A 17,686-nucleotide genomic window follows, 5' to 3' on the forward strand; every position below is an offset into this window, starting at 1 on the left:
ATAGGGCTGTTCGCTTTATATTTTATGATCACCCTAGTTAAACCATTATGCCTAAAAATATTTGCCAATACCTTTCCCACCCCTGTCCCATAGTAATAAAAACCCCAAATAAAGTTTCATCTCCCTTAAAATAATTCCTTTAAAATATTTGTATTGTTTAAGTCACGTTTGTATCATTAAGAATAGTTAAGTGCATTTTATTTATGTTAAGAATGTTGATTGCCAACGAGCGGGTGGAACATCTTTATTTTGGTAAAATGTCCTTCAGAATTTAGTTTAAATACAGATACCTCCCAGAAAAAGGACAGCATTAGAGTGTTGCTATAACTGGTAGGTACAGACGTACCTAGGCAGTCAGTCGTGAGATAATTACTAGGTTTATGTAAACCTAGGGAAAACTGAAGAATAGAGGAAACTAGACCTTTATTTCTTTCAGTTTAAGTTTTAGCAGAGGAAAATAAGATCCTCTGCAATTATATTGTGAATTAATAAATTTATATGTCAAAAAGAAGAAGTGTTTTCCTGCATTCCATCTGACGGCGTGTTCTCGTACCACGATAGCAGAAACAATTATAGTAACACATTTAAAATGAATCAATTACATATTTTCGTAGTTTAATTTTAAATTTTTTTATGTTTTCTTCTGGTAGCTCTCCAAATATCTTCAACGCTTGTGATGTTTGGATACTCACATAAAATAAACGAGACAAACATACTCCAAAAATTTTTTTGTTTAGAATATGAGAAGATTTATGGACAGACAGGCCTGGAGTAAACAGATTCCCACGGGAAAGGAGAGACCGGAGCGACAGTCAGGTTTGGAACTTGAGTGCGTTGACAGCTCCATGAAATCTATACAAATGAGAAGTGTTGTGTGAAATTGCAGTGAATTAGTGGATTCAGATGGTGTTAATAGTATTGTGGAATTTTGAACTAAAGTGAAATATTATTGAACCGGTTTTGTGCGAAGTGAAAGTGGTTGGACTCAGTGAGAAAACAATTAATAATAATGACAATAATAATAATCGGATAATTTGTAGAGCGCCGTTTTGTAAAAACCCACCTCAGGGGCGCCAGGTGTTGTGCAATCGCGATTGTGTTATAAAGTTGTGTTGATTTAAACGTGATTTCGTATACAGTTCGAACTAGATTGCTTGTCTTAAAAACATGAAAATAATAAAAATATTGATTGCGTTTTAAAATAGAGTGAATGTACTTAAAGGCAGGAAGTGTTTAATCGGGCTAAGTTATTGATTTGGCGAGATGGCATTCTATCCACGGAGACCGAAAACCAGAGAATCAAATAGATTATTAACTGTGGGTTCGAATCCTAACAGATTAGGGAGGTACAATTTTATTTACAGGAATATTTAATTACCCTTTTATAAGCGTAGGGAGGAGGTCGAAAATTAAAGTGATTTAGCTATATAGTGTAACCAGGTAAGCTTCACGCTGAGAATGAGAGGTGCCTAACTGGGTGAGTTTTTCATATTATTTATTAAATTCCAGAGGACCCCCTTTAAAAGACGGATACAACTAAGTTTACGACACCTGCCGCCCAAATAATGTTATCATTAAAAGGAATACCCTAGACGGATTGTCAATCAGCTGTGAGTGAGAGACAGGCCAATGACTTTTCATATATAGGCCGAGAGGCGCGGAGTACAGTCAGTCAAAGGGGAAGTTTTGCTAGCGTATGCCGTCCCAAATTGAAAGCGTTCGGATGCAACCAGACGGAACAAAATGAAAACTTTTCTTCTGTTATTTGACTTTTCTAATTTAATACTTTTCATCTATTGTTTGACTTTCTAAGTTACGAATTGGGATGCACGAAAACAAATCTAAAGACGAAAGAGGGAGATGGTAATCTCCGAAATAAAACTACCAACCGAACAACTTTTCTCAACAGGTATCTTTCGAGAGGTAGGCAGCCTCTTTAAATTAAATGCAAAACATCAAACCAATTATCCGTTTATACCTTACCTGAGAGGATAGGTATTCAGTAGAAGTTACCCATACCTAATACACGAGGATGCTAGTAACCTCATAAAATAAATACTGGAACCAAATATTAAAATACAGACAGTCCTCATCCTAAATTTGGCATTTCGAGTAGACCTTACATATATCTCACATGATAATTGGCTGAATGGGTAGGCACACAACCTATCGTTAATAAGCAGGCAAAATGTCGACAAGATCGTCGTGTGTTACCTATGTATTGACCTAGAAAGGGATGTAAATCCCCGACGACGTGGGAGTTACAACGTTTTCTAGAGGTGGCACGTAACTTAGGACCTTACGTGTCACATTTTCGCGACTAGATTCGTGATAAAGGGATGTTATGGTTTTCCCCTTCTACACTCAGTAAAGTAGTTTATCCTGGAGGTGTTTGAGATTGGGGCAATTCTGAAATTGGTGAAGAGACCTGGTTTTCTTTATTCTGGCGTGAAGGTTGCCGATTTGGAACAAGGGGAGACCCGGCCGGTTGTGATATCCAGACACGCAGATATCGATTGCCTTGTTCGAACTATCATCCATCAGTTTTGTTTGGTAAGCGGAGGAGTCAATCTTAACTTGAAAAAAATTCATTTCCTTTCCTCTCCTTCCCCTCCCAAAATATATACATGGATGGCGCCGACAACTAACACCATAAATTTATCGTATGTATATCACATATATAAAATCTAACACTTTATTATATTCACATTACCCTACGATAGGTAGAATCGAGTAGCTAGGGGGGGGTGAGCAGGCGACTTAGAAGATAAGGTTTATGAAATGGTTTTGAAAAACAGCGGTAATGGATTCAACTCACTCTATCTCAAAAGAACCAAGGGATACCACACAAAACATAAATAACTAGGTTTCTAAACCGAGAAACAAAAACCCAACACAACGTTCGGTGAAGCCTTTTTATACTGAACCGTCACGTGAAATGAGTACGTTCAAGGTCGTACGTCACGTAGACAAACTAGGATGTACACACTTGAAGGGGTGTGTAATAAAGAAAAGACGGCAGGGAGGACCTTCCTACCCCGGATATATATATAACCAAAGCCTTATGGAAAAGTTACCTACGGGACTTAAGGAAAATGTATCGTAGAAAGAAGAGAAGGAAAAGTTTGAAGTAGAAAGGGCATATCATTACACGCTCCGTACATCAATGACTTTTGACTCTGTGTTTTTTTTCCTGAAGGGGAGTCTCAATTGATTTATTTTCCTTATGTGTGTGTTTGTTCTGTAGTTTATAATTTTTCTTAGGAATTCACTAGACGTATGGCCATTGATTATCTTGTAGATTAAAAATATGGTATTAAAGTAAATAATTTGTTTAAATTACAAGATATTTAACTCCTTCAACATGTTCTTAATTTTTGTGTATCTATTTTTCTTTAATATGGTTCTCATTGCTCTATTTTGTAGAATTGTCATTTGTTTCATTAAACCGTCGTTGGATAAGAATATAATGCTGCTACAGTAATTTATGTGTGGTACAATGTGTAAAAGTGCTATCCGTATTTTGGAAAATTTTGTTCATTTTGATTAATTTATTTGTATGTAATTGTTTCAGAATATGGAATTACCTCGTGGACCTGTCTGACAATCATAAAGTAGCCGTTATCATTACGACTCATTACATAGAAGAAGCAAGACAAGCACACAGGGTGAGTACTGTAACTGTTTAGTTTAAATTTATTTATCACTCTGTAATGGAACGATCATGTGTAAATAAATTTATTTGTCACTCTGTAATAGAACGATCATGTGTAAATAAGTTTATTTATCACTCTGAAATGGAACGATCATGCGTAAATAAATTTATTTTTCACTCTGAAATGGAACGATCATGTGTAAATAAATTAAATTACTAGACTGCGCCACGCAAAAAATACCATTAATAAGAATAACAAGATACAGTAATCGGTTTTATGAATATAACAAAAAAAGAAATAATGTTTTAAGCAGTCAAAAGACTCATTCAGGCTTTAATGTTACAAACGTACATAAATAACAATATTTTTTTATAGTTTTTCGCGAAACTTATTAGCTAATCTCTTGATTCCAGTTTTTTGTTGGTTTTTTTTTTCATCAGCAAATTTCTACATAACAAACTGGTTGGTTTTTTTTGTTACCATAGAATTAGGTTAATCAATTCACGCAAACATAAATTTGTGTGAATTTTTAAATGTTCATTAAATGAGTGCAGCAATAATATTGTTTACAATGTCTTAGATTTTTTATTGTACTTATAATTGGTTGTACTTATAATGGTTCTAACAAAGAATTTATTGTACTTATAATGGTTGGTCATTACTTGTATTGAATAGTCCCTATGATGGATTCAAACTAAATACATTTTTTTATAAATTTTCTGTAGCCCTTTGATTGTACAGTTATAAATAGCACCATACATGGAGTCGAATGCAGAACTCACACAGATGCAATGCTTGCATACAGCATGTTTCAAATTCGTTAAAAAATGCCATTTTTAAAAATATGTCATTTTCGAACTAATTGATAAAAATAACACAACGTTTAAAGATCGAAAATCGAGTATTCTAAATTGATTATCGTATACTATACGTTATTGCTTATAACAATAAGTAGGCGTAAGCAAGCCAAGAGACTGTTACTCAGTGACCTTTCGCGAGGATATCGCCTTCGTATCTGAATACACACGCATCAATACACACTAAACCCCTAACTAATAAATGTGTTTTTAAATCTTACACAACTAATAAACAATCAATGATATATTAATAGTTGTTTATCGGTTACGTAAAATTTAAAACACGTTTATTAGTAAAGCTCCTTGTTTGTGTTGTTATGATTAACTCTAATTGTAAGGCCAGGGGCCTCGATTCTCGACATTCCGTTTATTAGTCATTCCGCTCGAACAACGAGTGGGTCGAACCATTCGTTGTTCGAGTGGAATGACTTCGTCGAGAATCGAGGCCCTGTAACACTGTATTTCACCAACACAGTCGAAATCCCAATTAGAAGTTAAATGATACTCCAATTTCAGAAATTACTGTAATAAAAAATTAAATCGTAAGCCATATTATGATTACCGATTGCAGAGCAGAGAATTTTCCTGCGTAGACCGAGATGTGCAATCTACGGTAGCTGGCGGCTCAGTTTAACAAATATACGTGAAACTTTAAAACATTTGTTTTGTATTTTAATTTATATACAGGATTTTTCAAAACAAAAAGCATTATTTAGAGACACGTGTAATAAATCATTACACGAAATCAAAATGAGTCCGGCAACTATTCACTATTTATTTATTTATAAAAATGGTACTTTTACTCGTAAGGCGATGCACTAAGTAGTAATGCAAAATCATGTGTTTTTTGTTGAAAATTTGGTCGCCTAGAAATATTTCAGATGCTTTAATTAAATACTGCGAGTAGAAAACATCTTGGCCTTTGAAATAATCGAGTATTTTTTAGATAAGTCTTTTTATAAGCCCAGAAAAAAATTATGTATAAGGCCTATGAAAACTACTTTAAAGTTCAAAATCTCCTACTTACGAACCCATTTTCGTTTATGATTTTAATGTATAATGTGGCAAATTAAGTTATTTATAAAATGATCGGAAAAAAATTAAATATTTATGCCTGAACCTCCACAAAATAAAATAAAAGGCACTTTTTGGCCATGTTTTTTTCATGCATAAATCAAAACAGGCGGATGGTGTTAAGCGGGAATTTAAACCTTATCGCCATCTACGTAAGGGGTTTTATTGATAGCCGCTCGATTTAAAATATTACACGACGTAGTGCATCGCCTTATGTTGCAAAAAAATATTAAGTCGTTCATCTCACTAGGAAATTCCTCTGTCGAGATATGCAGCTTTGCAATTATAGGAAATAATTAACTTGTGAACATGGTATAATTAATAAACTCTACAGATATTTAAAGTAATATTACAGCTGGGCAGTACGTTTAAAGTTGACAACAACAACAACACAGGCTTGTCCTAGTGAGGTTAAAATTCTAATGTAAAAAAGATACCATGTAAAGAAACAATAAACAGTAATATTCTTTTGACTAAATAAGTTTTACAAAGTACCTGTGTTGACTTATCAGCCACAATCATAGGGTGATCATATTGATAATGACAAGAAGCAAAATTAACAACAACAAATAATAGGTAAATACTAACAGGTAAGTAATGTTAACTTATTTTTTTCTTAAACCTACACGGAGAAAAACGATCCTGTTAAAAAAAGTGATAGCATGCCAATTTCCTGATCAAATATTAGTCATTCAGAGTATATCGAGAAACGTGTTTTTTCCTATTAAATATCATGAGAAAGGGGACAATATCAGTGCCTATGTAAATGTAAATATCAGTATTTGTATGAAAACGTGTTCCGCCGTCCATATAAAACATTCGCTTTTTAACTGATACTTTAATTGGAACCCTTTCAATTCAATCGTTAAAGAAATGCAGTCCCGTTGTTAACAGTTAAACGAATAATTTGACCAGATTTTTAATAAATTAACAATATTTAATATCAGTGAGTTTTCTCCGTGTATATTTTGGTTTTCGGTGTTAATTTTAATAATCACACGACCTGTCTAGATAATATTTAGTTTTTTTATTTTATTTATTTGTTAAGACATACACAGTACAATAAGATACAGTTAGAAATTTTTTAGTTATTACATAGTTGTAGTACCTATTACGTATGTCCATAAAATGTCATTACGTAATTTCGCCTGAGATTGTTATAAAAGGAAGGAAGGAAGGAAGTTTTAGTTGACGTGTAATACTGTATTTATGGGTGCACGAGGTACCAAACGTAATTATATCTGTAAAAGGGTAATGCTCGTTGTACATGCAGGTACATTTGAACCTGTCGCTATAAACTCAATGCTATGATCTATGACGGTAATGAGATCTGCGCGCATTTTCTCTGCGGTTTTTTTAACTTAGAAATGCGGTTTCCCTAATGGCAAAGATATTAAAAGAACGAGATATGCTATGTTGGCCGCCGGACCGTAGCCGAAGTACTACCTAATTAGGGTACTTTGAACGGTATCGGGACGTGTACGCACAGAAATCTGTTCTATGTATTAGTGCGGATACCTTAGCGTAAGCGAAGGTGTGCAGTAGTATTGGTGAACAAAACCGGCGACACTCGGCAAAACAATTCCACTCAGTACGAACTGCGCATAGCACATCTCGTTCTTCTAATATCTTTGCCTAATGGCGAATGCATTGGCTAAAGTTTTTTTCTCATTATCTACAGAAAGTATTACTTTGACATTCTGAATTTAAGGCGATGCACTACGTCGTGTAATATTTTAAATTGAGCCGCAATCAATAACAACCCTTACGTAGATGGCGATAAGGTTTAAATTCCCGCTTAACACCATCCGCCTGTTTTGATTTATGCAAGAAAAAAACACGGCCAAAAAGTGCCTTTTATTTTATTTTGTGGATGTTCAGGCATAAATATTTAATTTTTTTTCGATCATTTTATAAATAACTTAATTTTCCACATTATTCAGTAAAATTATAACCGAAAATGGGTTCGTAAGAAGAAGATTTTGAACTTTAAAGCAGTTTTCATTGGCCTTATACATTATTTTTTTCTGGACTTATAAAAAGACTTATCTAAAAAATTCTCGATTATTTCAAAGGCCAAGATGTATTCTACTCGCAGTATTTAATTAAAGCATCTGAAACATTTCTAGACGACCAAATTTTCAAACCAAAAACACATGATTTTGCATTACTACGTATGGCATCGCCTTATACGTTATGTTTGTCCAAATGCCGTAATATTGTAATGTAATATATAAAGATATTTTATTACAATTATATTTATATATCTAGAATTTGCAAAAGACACATTCTGAGTACTTTTTATTATGATAAGTTAAATGTCTCGTTTATCAAAATGTGACCCTTGTAAATTCCTAGCTGCTTTTTTATTTATTTATTTATTCAAACGCCATATAATGGCTTTTACAATACAGTGATAATCGAATTACAAGCGTACAGTGGTCAACAGGATAATATTAGCAATAAGTTAAAGAAATATTAATGTGTAAACAAAAACACTATTGCAAGTGATGCAGTTATTAATATAAGTGCTGTAAGACAATGCATAATTCAAAATAAATATATACCAGTGTAAAGTGTCGGCTACACTACTCGCTTCGACGCTTCGACGAAGTCCTCGACGAAGTTAGCCGAAGTTCGAAGTGCGTGCCCACACACTCGTGCAACTTCGCGAGTAACGCTTCGAGTCCTTTGACTCGGGCGCATTTACCGACAACAATCGGAAGTCGGGCGAAGCGAAGCGAAGTTGCCCGAAGTGAAGTGAAGTTCGTGCCCACAGTATCGTATTCGGTCAACTTCGATCAACTTCGCGAGTAGTGTAGCTGGGCTTTAACAGTAGTTGAACTACTTTATACAGGGTTTTATAATAAGAGGTGTTATTTTGAATAGCCCGCTATTTCGGTAGATGTTACTTTTGAAGCTGTCATTTTTTGACATTTGACAAGTAGAAACTACGCCATTAATAAAAATGGAACGATACACGCTTCAACAACCCATTGAAATTATTAAAATTCACTTGAGTGAATCAAATGCAAGTCATCTTGAGTGATAAGGCCAATTTCCACCTCGGTGGCTTCGTTAACAAGCAAAATTTTTGCATCTGGGGCTCGTAAAACCCAAGAGTTATTGTTGAAAACCTCTTTATCCTCAACTTGTGACTGTTTGGTGCGGTTTGTGGTCCGGTGGAGTCATTGGACCTTACTTTTTCGAAAATGAGGCTGGAGCAACAGTTACGGTGAATGGATTGCGCTATCGAGAGATGATTAATGATTTTTTATGGCCGGAATTGGATGGTATTGATCTGGACAACGTTTACTTTCAACAAGACCATTGATCTTTCACGATTGAATATCAAAATAACACCTTTTATTGAAAAACCCTGTACTAGGCTTGTATAAGACCTAGTGTCTTATGTCTCTGATAATAGTCAGTAGTGAGTTTATTGTTACCCACAAAATTAATTGTACTTGGAATAGCTGAGTAGGCATCGAAACTTGACATTAACAATTCAGGGCTGTCAGCGATTCAATTATACTTATACATTTTTGCTTATGACGAAGTATACTTAATACGCAGTATATTTGTGTAATTATGATAAGCCCTACTAATAAACGTGTTTAACATTCTGCACAAGTGATAAAAAAACATTAATGTGTTTTTAATGGTTGTTTATCAGTTGCGTACATTTTAAAGTACGTTTTTTAGTAAGGCAGAATGTCAATAGAGAAGTTATTACATTATTTGTATTACACAATGGACGCACAGCGCCCGTGAGCCGCTCCCAACTAGCAAACACATAATTAAGCAGTAAAAAATATAGTGTATTAAATCAATTGTGACTATAATACAGCATTCGACCGTTCCCATCAATGTTTAAGTGTTCATTAACTTGCTTGCTAATTGGGAGCGTCTCAAGTGCGTTGTGTGGCCGGTGTGTAAAAAAATATTGAATGTGAACACGGCACAGGAGTCTCAACTAATTTATTTATTAATTAACTCCCTTTTCGGGGCTTTTACATATGAATATAAAGAAATATACATTATTTATTGTACATAACTTAATAACTTCTTTAACAACATTTTATATTTCTTTAAAGATAAATTGAAGATGTCCACTGTCCATTAGTATTCTGGGCAAAGAGGAATACATATGGTAGTAAGTCCTGACGTAAAATAAATCCTGACTTCTAGTATTAGGTTGTGGAATCCGGAAGCTTATCAATTCTAGCAATACAGGACTATCAACTAAATCATTTAGAATTTTATATAGAAATACCAAGTCAGTGAAAATTCTTCTGTCTGACAATTTGAGCATATTCATATGATTTAACATAGTGTTGTAGTTCAACATAATTACTGGTTACTAAACATGGCTAAAGCCTTTTCAAACAACGTTTCGAATTTTGAACGCTGATCTTTCACCAGGTCAGTAGAAACTAACAATACCTATCTACCACTCTCTAAACCATTTAGGCAAAATAAGCTATAAAATCCACCAACAAACATATCAGAATATTTTTTTTCGATATTGGTCAATGTGATCAATAGTCACTAATGTCGTTAAGATAATTTTTCTTTGGACTCTGAAATTGACACCTGGAAATAATTACAAATACGATTGAAGTTTACGAACGAACTGACACGAAAAAAACCTTTTAACATTCGATCAATGGTTTGGTTAAGGCGAAGCTTAATTCCAAATCAGTATTTTGATTAATCTTTATAACGAATTGGTGTACATTATGAATACAAAAAAATATGCTTTAGATAAATTGAAGGTTTTCCTATCGTTTCGCTTGATTAGAATACAAATAAAATAATTAATTACTCAATACAAAATATAATCTTAACAAACGGACTGCAATCTTTAGAGCACAGGCGTCAGGTAGGTATGCTGTCCTTGTTCTATCGGTATTACAATGGAAGATGCTCTGAGGAACTAGCGTCATTGATCCCTTCGGCACCGGTGCGTAGTCGGTATACACGCCAAACGCGCGCCCAACATTTGTACACGGTTGTCATTTGTCACATGAGAACGGGTCGCTTCTACGATTCGTTCTTAAGTTCAACAACTCGGCTGTGGAACGAACTGCCGGCCTCTGTGTTTCCTCCCTCCTACAACATGGGACTCTTCAAAACCCATGTTCACTCCTTCCTCTCCACAAAAAGACCCTCCACACAGCATCCCCAAAGATGACATAGGCCCTGATGGAAATTATTTTCTTCAGGGCCTCCTGTGTGGAGTTAATATTAAAAAAAATATATATATATATATATATGTATAATAATAAAAATGTGTGAACGCATAAAGGAAAAAAACTTTAAAAAAATATAGTATAGCTAAAATTATCTGTGACAGTTTAACTTGATTAACTTTTTTGCTTTCTTAGGACGGGTTGTTGCGGAGAATTTGAACAATTCATCAAATTTCAACGTTCATTTTCCAGTTCTGTGAAAGATTTTTTCAAGTTCTGTTTTAATTTCAATTTTGTCAAGCAACTAGCCTATAATGATATAATAACAGAGCTTGAATAGGACTTTCACAGATCCCGGAAATGAACGTTGAAATTTGACGAATTGTTCAAATTCTCCGAAACAACCCGTCCTTATAAAATTATTTACAAAATAAATAAAAACCAGTTTTGTGTTTGAAATCGAACGTTTCTAGACTCCGTTTGTCAAGCGATTTTAATGCCTATTACCTACAATACTATATATGGTATACCAAGATTATACACATTTTTGGCTTGTAGCTTCCTCTTAAATACAAGACGCGACTTGTGTAACCTCTAAGAGGGTCGAGCACGATCAAATTGATAACTTAACTTTACCAGATCTATGGACTTAACTTCAGACATATTTATATCAATATTCCGAGCACGACTGCACCGTTGATACCCGAACCGATATTGACACGAAATATAATAGGAAATCATTATACGATGGCAACACTAGCGCATCTGTCGACTAATTAACATTCATAAACGTCAGACGGCTATGTAAAAGTTGAAAATACCAATAAATTGACAATGTCGAATTGGAATATTAACTTTAATATACATTGACTCTCCGTATATACTTTTTGACACTAAGAAATGGGTAAATTAGTCTATAAGGTCTTTAGGCATGTCATAACTAACAACTTTTGTTTATCCAAGCTGGAAAGGAATCGATTGATCGCGTCTTGGATGAATTAATTAGTTAGAGCTTACGTAGTTAACCTCCTTTCATTAACTTAAAATAAAATTTCTTATTAAATACTCTAAAAATACATACATTAGAAGACAGACGTAAAATAAACGATTTAACGTTCTTATTCAAAATACTTAACTCTTAATTCGACTGTTGTGAACTCCTGCAACTTATAAACATACATACACCCACAGTAACAACACGAAAAAATACAATATTCTACAGCAGCATACATAAGCGTAACTACATTGCCCACTCTCCGATGCAACGACTTCACACCATGGGAAATCATTACTTGGGTGATGTTGACATATTCAATACCAACTTGGCAAGTTTTGTGGATCATTTAAAACATTTATTTCAACAATACTCCTAAACACATCATGTAAACCTACAAATAGCTGTAATTTTCTGTTTTTGTTTCTTGTGTTTTTATGACTTGTTGCATAGCTTTTATCAAATGTAATTTTATTCTTATTTTTTTATGTTTTTAAATATCTGTCAAATTAAAATTATACTACCAACCATGTAAAAGACCTCTGGGCGTTAAATAAATAAATAAATAAGCCAGTTGTTCAAAAAATGTGCATATTGACACCTTGGAGGCAGCGCTAAAAGCAGCGACTTTTATCTACCGACTGTCGGAAACAGATTCTGATCGTGTGACCATAGTTGACGAATTCCGTCAATATAGTATTGATAATAGGGTTTCATCGATCTACCATGCTAGATATATCAGGATTATTCAAACGAACGCATTCCATGGAATACGATAAGATTTTGTTTTTTTTTTGCTAAACGAGCATTAACTTTTCAGATAGGACTGATGAGGGGCGGAGAACTTCTAGCCGAAGAGTCTCCGGACCAGCTGATGAGGAGGTTCAACTCGCAGACCCTGGAGGAAGCCTTCCTGATCCTGTCCATCAAGCAGTCGAAAGCGGACGGTAGCAACGAGGAGCCCGTCATCATTGAGCATAATGGTCAGTGAAAATTCTGAAGGATTCAAGGATAAGGATTGCTAAATAATAACATGGGAAGTTGTATTATGGAACAAAGGGACCTGACAATAACCCAGATTTTGAATAACTACTAGAGTTCAAATTCTTGTACGCAAAACCGTTGCCATCTCTAACCTCTAGCCTGCCAAGAAATCCACAGTGGATTTCTGACGTTTGTACGCGACGTGTGCCGGCGAATCCACCGTAGATTTGTTAGTAGCTCACCGGACTTGCATCGATTTGATGGTATTTTCAACCTTAAAAATGCTCCTAGTATACTAAAATACATTTTATTCGCTTGGCAAGTGAATAATGTTTCTGAATATTATTCCAGTTTGTCTTTTCGTTGCTTGCAAATATGTTTTTTTTATTTGTGAAATAGCGCGTGGCAAAAATCAATTTGAAATACGGGGTTTTCCAATAAGAGGTGTTATTTTGAATAGCCCGTTATATCGGTAGATATTACTTTTGAAGGTGTTATTTTTTGATATTTCACAAGTAGAACCTACGTCATTAATAAAAATGGAACGATACACGCTTCAACAACGCATTGAAATTATTAAAATTCACTTGATTGAATCAAATGCAAATCATCTTGAGTGATGAGGCCCATTTCCACCTCGGTGGCTTCGTCAACAAGCAAAATTGTCGCATCTGGGGCTCGGAAAACCCGAGAGTTATTGTTGAAAAGCCTCTTTATCCTCAACGTGTGACTGTTTGGTGCGGTTTATGGTCCGGCGGAATCATTGGACCTTACTTTTTCGAAAATGAGGCTGGAGCAACAGTTACGGTGAATGGATTGCGCTATCGAGAGATGATTAATGATTTTTCATAGCCGGAATTGGATGGTGTTGATCTAGACAACTTTTACTTTCAACAAGACGGCGCTACGTGCTACACAAGCAACGAAACCATTGATTTTTTACGATTGAATATCAAAATAACACCTCTTATTGGAAAACCCTGTATCACATTTCCGATTTAAAAAGTCATATAGGTGCTGTATTTATTTTCATCGACTTATTTTTATTGTGATTAACGCTTATTTAGTTGGAAAATATAATAAAACTAAGAATATTTTCACTTGTATCCATTGTAATATATTTTAAATGACATGAGAAAGAAAAAAAACATTTCACTCAATATAAGTAGATAACCTGGAGAAATTACATAGGACAGATGTACAGGGTGTTAAGGGACGCACTTGACTTACTTTAACCTGTGATTCCTGATATCATTTGCAGTAAAAAATGTGAATGAAATTTTTGTCTCCAGTGACTTATTTTGACGTTTTTTTCGTAACTGCTCAACAAATGTCCAATTCCTACTGATTTTCTATGTTTTTGTTGAAAATAAAACAACAAAAATGCTATTGGCTTTGTAATCTGGAATTCCAGGGTTAAGGGACTGGGTTACCGTCAAGGGAATAAGATTAAATATGGGATATAGATTAATGGGCCTATGGCCTGAGTACTAACGGAAGGAATGCTGGCCGTTACCTTATCAAGGTACATTGGTATACATAACACACGCTGTTTTTATTTGTGTTCTTAAGCTTATTCTAGCCAAGTTAGATCAGTATTCACTTCGACTTACACGTTCAGTGACAAATTTGAAGTAATATAACTAACTAACTAACCATCACGCCGTTCCCCCGCAGGGGTGGGCAGAGAGGACGGACCGCTAAACAACTCGGTCTTGGCACACACTTCTTTGCTTATCCACATTCATACATCGTCTCATACATACTCTTCTATTATTTTAACTCTTGACATGGCCCGACTCGAGTATCTGATTCACTTGATCGGGCCATGTCTTCCTTGGGAATTGACGAATCAATTACATCTAATAACACTGTCTGACAGTATACTACTAGAATACTCGAGTCATGACTCATGACATTTAAAATATCGGAATAAAAGGGATATTAAAGTGTGCATGTTTTTAAAGCAAGTAGAGTGTGATAGAACCATGTTTTTATGACGTTAATCCGCTGTGCCTATTCGTGTGTTAAAATACGTGTTATTTACTTAGTTAGTCATTGACCTCATTATTTATCAACATCCAAAAATCTTAACGTTGAAGTATACAAATCACAGTGAGAGAATATTATTACGAAAGAGTCATTCGTGTATTTGAACTTTTTCTTATTGAATTTGACTCATTGGTAAAAGTAGACGTTTAAAAAGAAAATTGGGCACAACCTTGGGTACACTTCAGCGGAAAAAGAAATTATCGTTTCCATTGCGTGCCTGACCTCAAACATAATGCAATATTATTATGCTAACCTAACACCTAACCTTCTCAATGTGAAAAGTTTCAATGCTTTTTTTTTTTGATTTTCTAGATTCTTATTTTCCATGAAGTGGTGAATCATTTAAATTTGCTGAATTTAAAGTTAATGTTCTTTATACAAATAGAACGGCGTCATATGCGCCTCACAATTTTTACCTCATATGGGTGTTTTAAATACAAGGTTTTCCAATAAGAGGTTTTATTTTGAATAGCCCGCTATTTCGGTAGATGTTACTTTTGAAGCTGTCATTTTTTTAACATTTGACAAGTAAAAACTACGCTATTAATAAAAATGGAACGATACTCGTTTCAACAACGCATTGAAATTATTAAAATTCACTTGAGTGAATCACATGCAAATCATCTTGAGTGATGAAGCCCATTTCCACCTCATTGGATTCGTCAACAAGCAAAATTGTCGCATCTGGGGCTCGGAAAACCTAAGAATTATTGTTCAAAAGCCTTTTTATTCTCAACGTGTGACTGTTTGGTGCGGTTTATGGTCCGGCGGAGTCATTGGACCTTACTTTTTCGAAAATGAGGCTGGAGCACTAGTTACAGTGAATGGATTGCGCTATCGAGAGATGATTAATGATTTTTTATGGCCGAAATTGGATGGTATTGATCTGGACAACGTTAATTTTCAACAAGACGGCGCTACCTGCCACACAAGCAACGAAACCATTGATCTTTTACGATTGAATATCAAAATAACACCTCTTATTGGAAAACCCTGTATTACCTGGCTATTATAAACTTAGAGGCCTTGTATTTTCTCGGTAGGGAAAAATTTGTTTACCAAAAAACCTTAGGTACTATCAGACATCGCTGTAAGCATCACACTTGAAAAAATAATATTACAATTCTAAAGATTATTGTTTTTAAAATACATCTATTTGAATTTCACTTTTGTTTTCGTGAATGAATGAATCAATAAATGAATGAATTAATGCATGCATGAATGAATGAATGGATCAATGAATGAATGAATAAATGAATTAATGAATAAATGAATGAATTATTGAATTAATGAATTAATTAATCCATGAATTAATCAATCCATGAATTAATACAAATTGATGAGCAATCGCGCATACACACGCAATCCTCTAAAATTGGATGATATTGCAGCAGTTAATATACGAAATCGATGTAGGTCATACCTAATCTGGATTTGGCGGAGTTGTTAGCCCGGTTGATTTGTCCTTGTGAAGGATGTTTCGATCCTCAGTCAAACCAAAAAAAAAGTTCTACGAAATTGGCTACTAGATCGAAAATTGAAAATAGACGAATTGTAGTAATTAAACTTTGTTTTTAAAATATATTTACTTTTTTGTGTGAAACCGCATAAGAGTCTTAACTGCTCCAAACCGTATGGAGCCAGTGAGACTATGGCATCTCCAATTGGAGCAAGGTAGGGTGAAGGAGATGTTAATAGGAAGGTGGGGATATACCTGACTATTCAGTTCTCATCACCAAACACGGCCAAAGGCATTTCAAGCAACGATTCAATTCTGATTGGTGGTCTTACATCAGAGCGGTGCTGAGAGTATGTTTCTCTGGAATGAGCCACAAATATACAAAATATTTTTTTTAAATGAGTAATTTGTAAAATAACACCAATTAACTTAACTTTTTCTACTTATATATATTATACTTAGGTACTTGAAATATAGTAATCGTTTTATATTACCCACACTCAGGCAGTGCCTTAGTGGGTTTTAATTTCTTGTGTATACAATTCGGTATTATATATTATGTTATTATTTACTATCTATTAATATGTATAATATATGTAAAGAAATGAAAATAAATAAAGTAAAGAAAAAAAAAAATCTTGCGCATGTCGGTATTTGAACCCGCAACCTCCAGCTTGCTAGTCCGAGACCGTCAAACTGTAAATAACTAACTAGGAGTATATACGACAATTTGAATAATCTAAATCATACATTACACGAATAGGGCTTTGAAATTTGGAAATATTGACGTATCCTCAAAACATCCTGGATTACTTTTCCAATAGCCAAATATCGCCAAAATGCACTACTTATAAAAATACTACCTCAGACCCATAATAAAACATGGGATTTCATAATTGTAGGATTTGTGACGCTGAAAGAATTTTTTAAATATTTTCCTCAAGTTTGCCTAGCGATAACATTTATGTACTGTCAGTTTTCTTTATAATCTAAAATTATAATTTTTTTGTTGAAAAATTATAGACATTTTTAGAAATTGACCTTTTTGAAGTTTACAAGGGTCTTATTCGGTTTCTTTGTCTTATTCTTTATTTTCGAGTTGCTGGTTCACTTGTATAAAACTGGTCAAAACATGGAAAATTTTTAACTTTGACAGAAAAGAAAACTTTTAATGCATCTTTACTATCTCCCATAGAATGTTGAAACGAAAAGTTATTTTAATAATTTGTGCGTATTATAATACATAAGTGAAATTCTAAAATTTTACCCATATTTGCGTCAGTAGCATTTAAGGCAAGCTATCAAAATCTCATTTATGATACAGCAGCGTCTTTGAGGTTAATGCTACATAATATTTATTGCGGTCAGTACGTGTAGGAATTAGCAAGAAAAAGTGAAGATGACCTCTTATTTGC

General features: G+C 34.3%; 1 protein-coding gene across 3 annotated transcripts in view; it reads left to right on the top strand.

Annotated features, from left to right (window-relative positions):
* LOC149411655 (ABC transporter G family member 20) overlaps positions 1-17,686 on the top strand; it is a 177,762-nt gene that overhangs the window by 119,509 nt on the left and 40,567 nt on the right. For all 3 annotated transcript variants that reach the window (XM_089646950.1, XM_089646951.1, XM_089646952.1), the window contains 2 exons: positions 3,575-3,668; positions 12,597-12,759. In XM_089646950.1, coding sequence (XP_089503076.1) covers positions 3,575-3,668; positions 12,597-12,759 — 257 coding nt within the window. The remainder of the gene's footprint in view (positions 1-3,574; positions 3,669-12,596; positions 12,760-17,686) is intronic.

Source organism: Hesperophylax consimilis, chromosome 25, assembly GCF_061612785.1.
Source record: "Hesperophylax consimilis isolate HC1 chromosome 25, BYU_Hcon_1.0, whole genome shotgun sequence".
Classification (NCBI taxonomy): domain Eukaryota; kingdom Metazoa; phylum Arthropoda; class Insecta; order Trichoptera; family Limnephilidae; genus Hesperophylax; species Hesperophylax consimilis.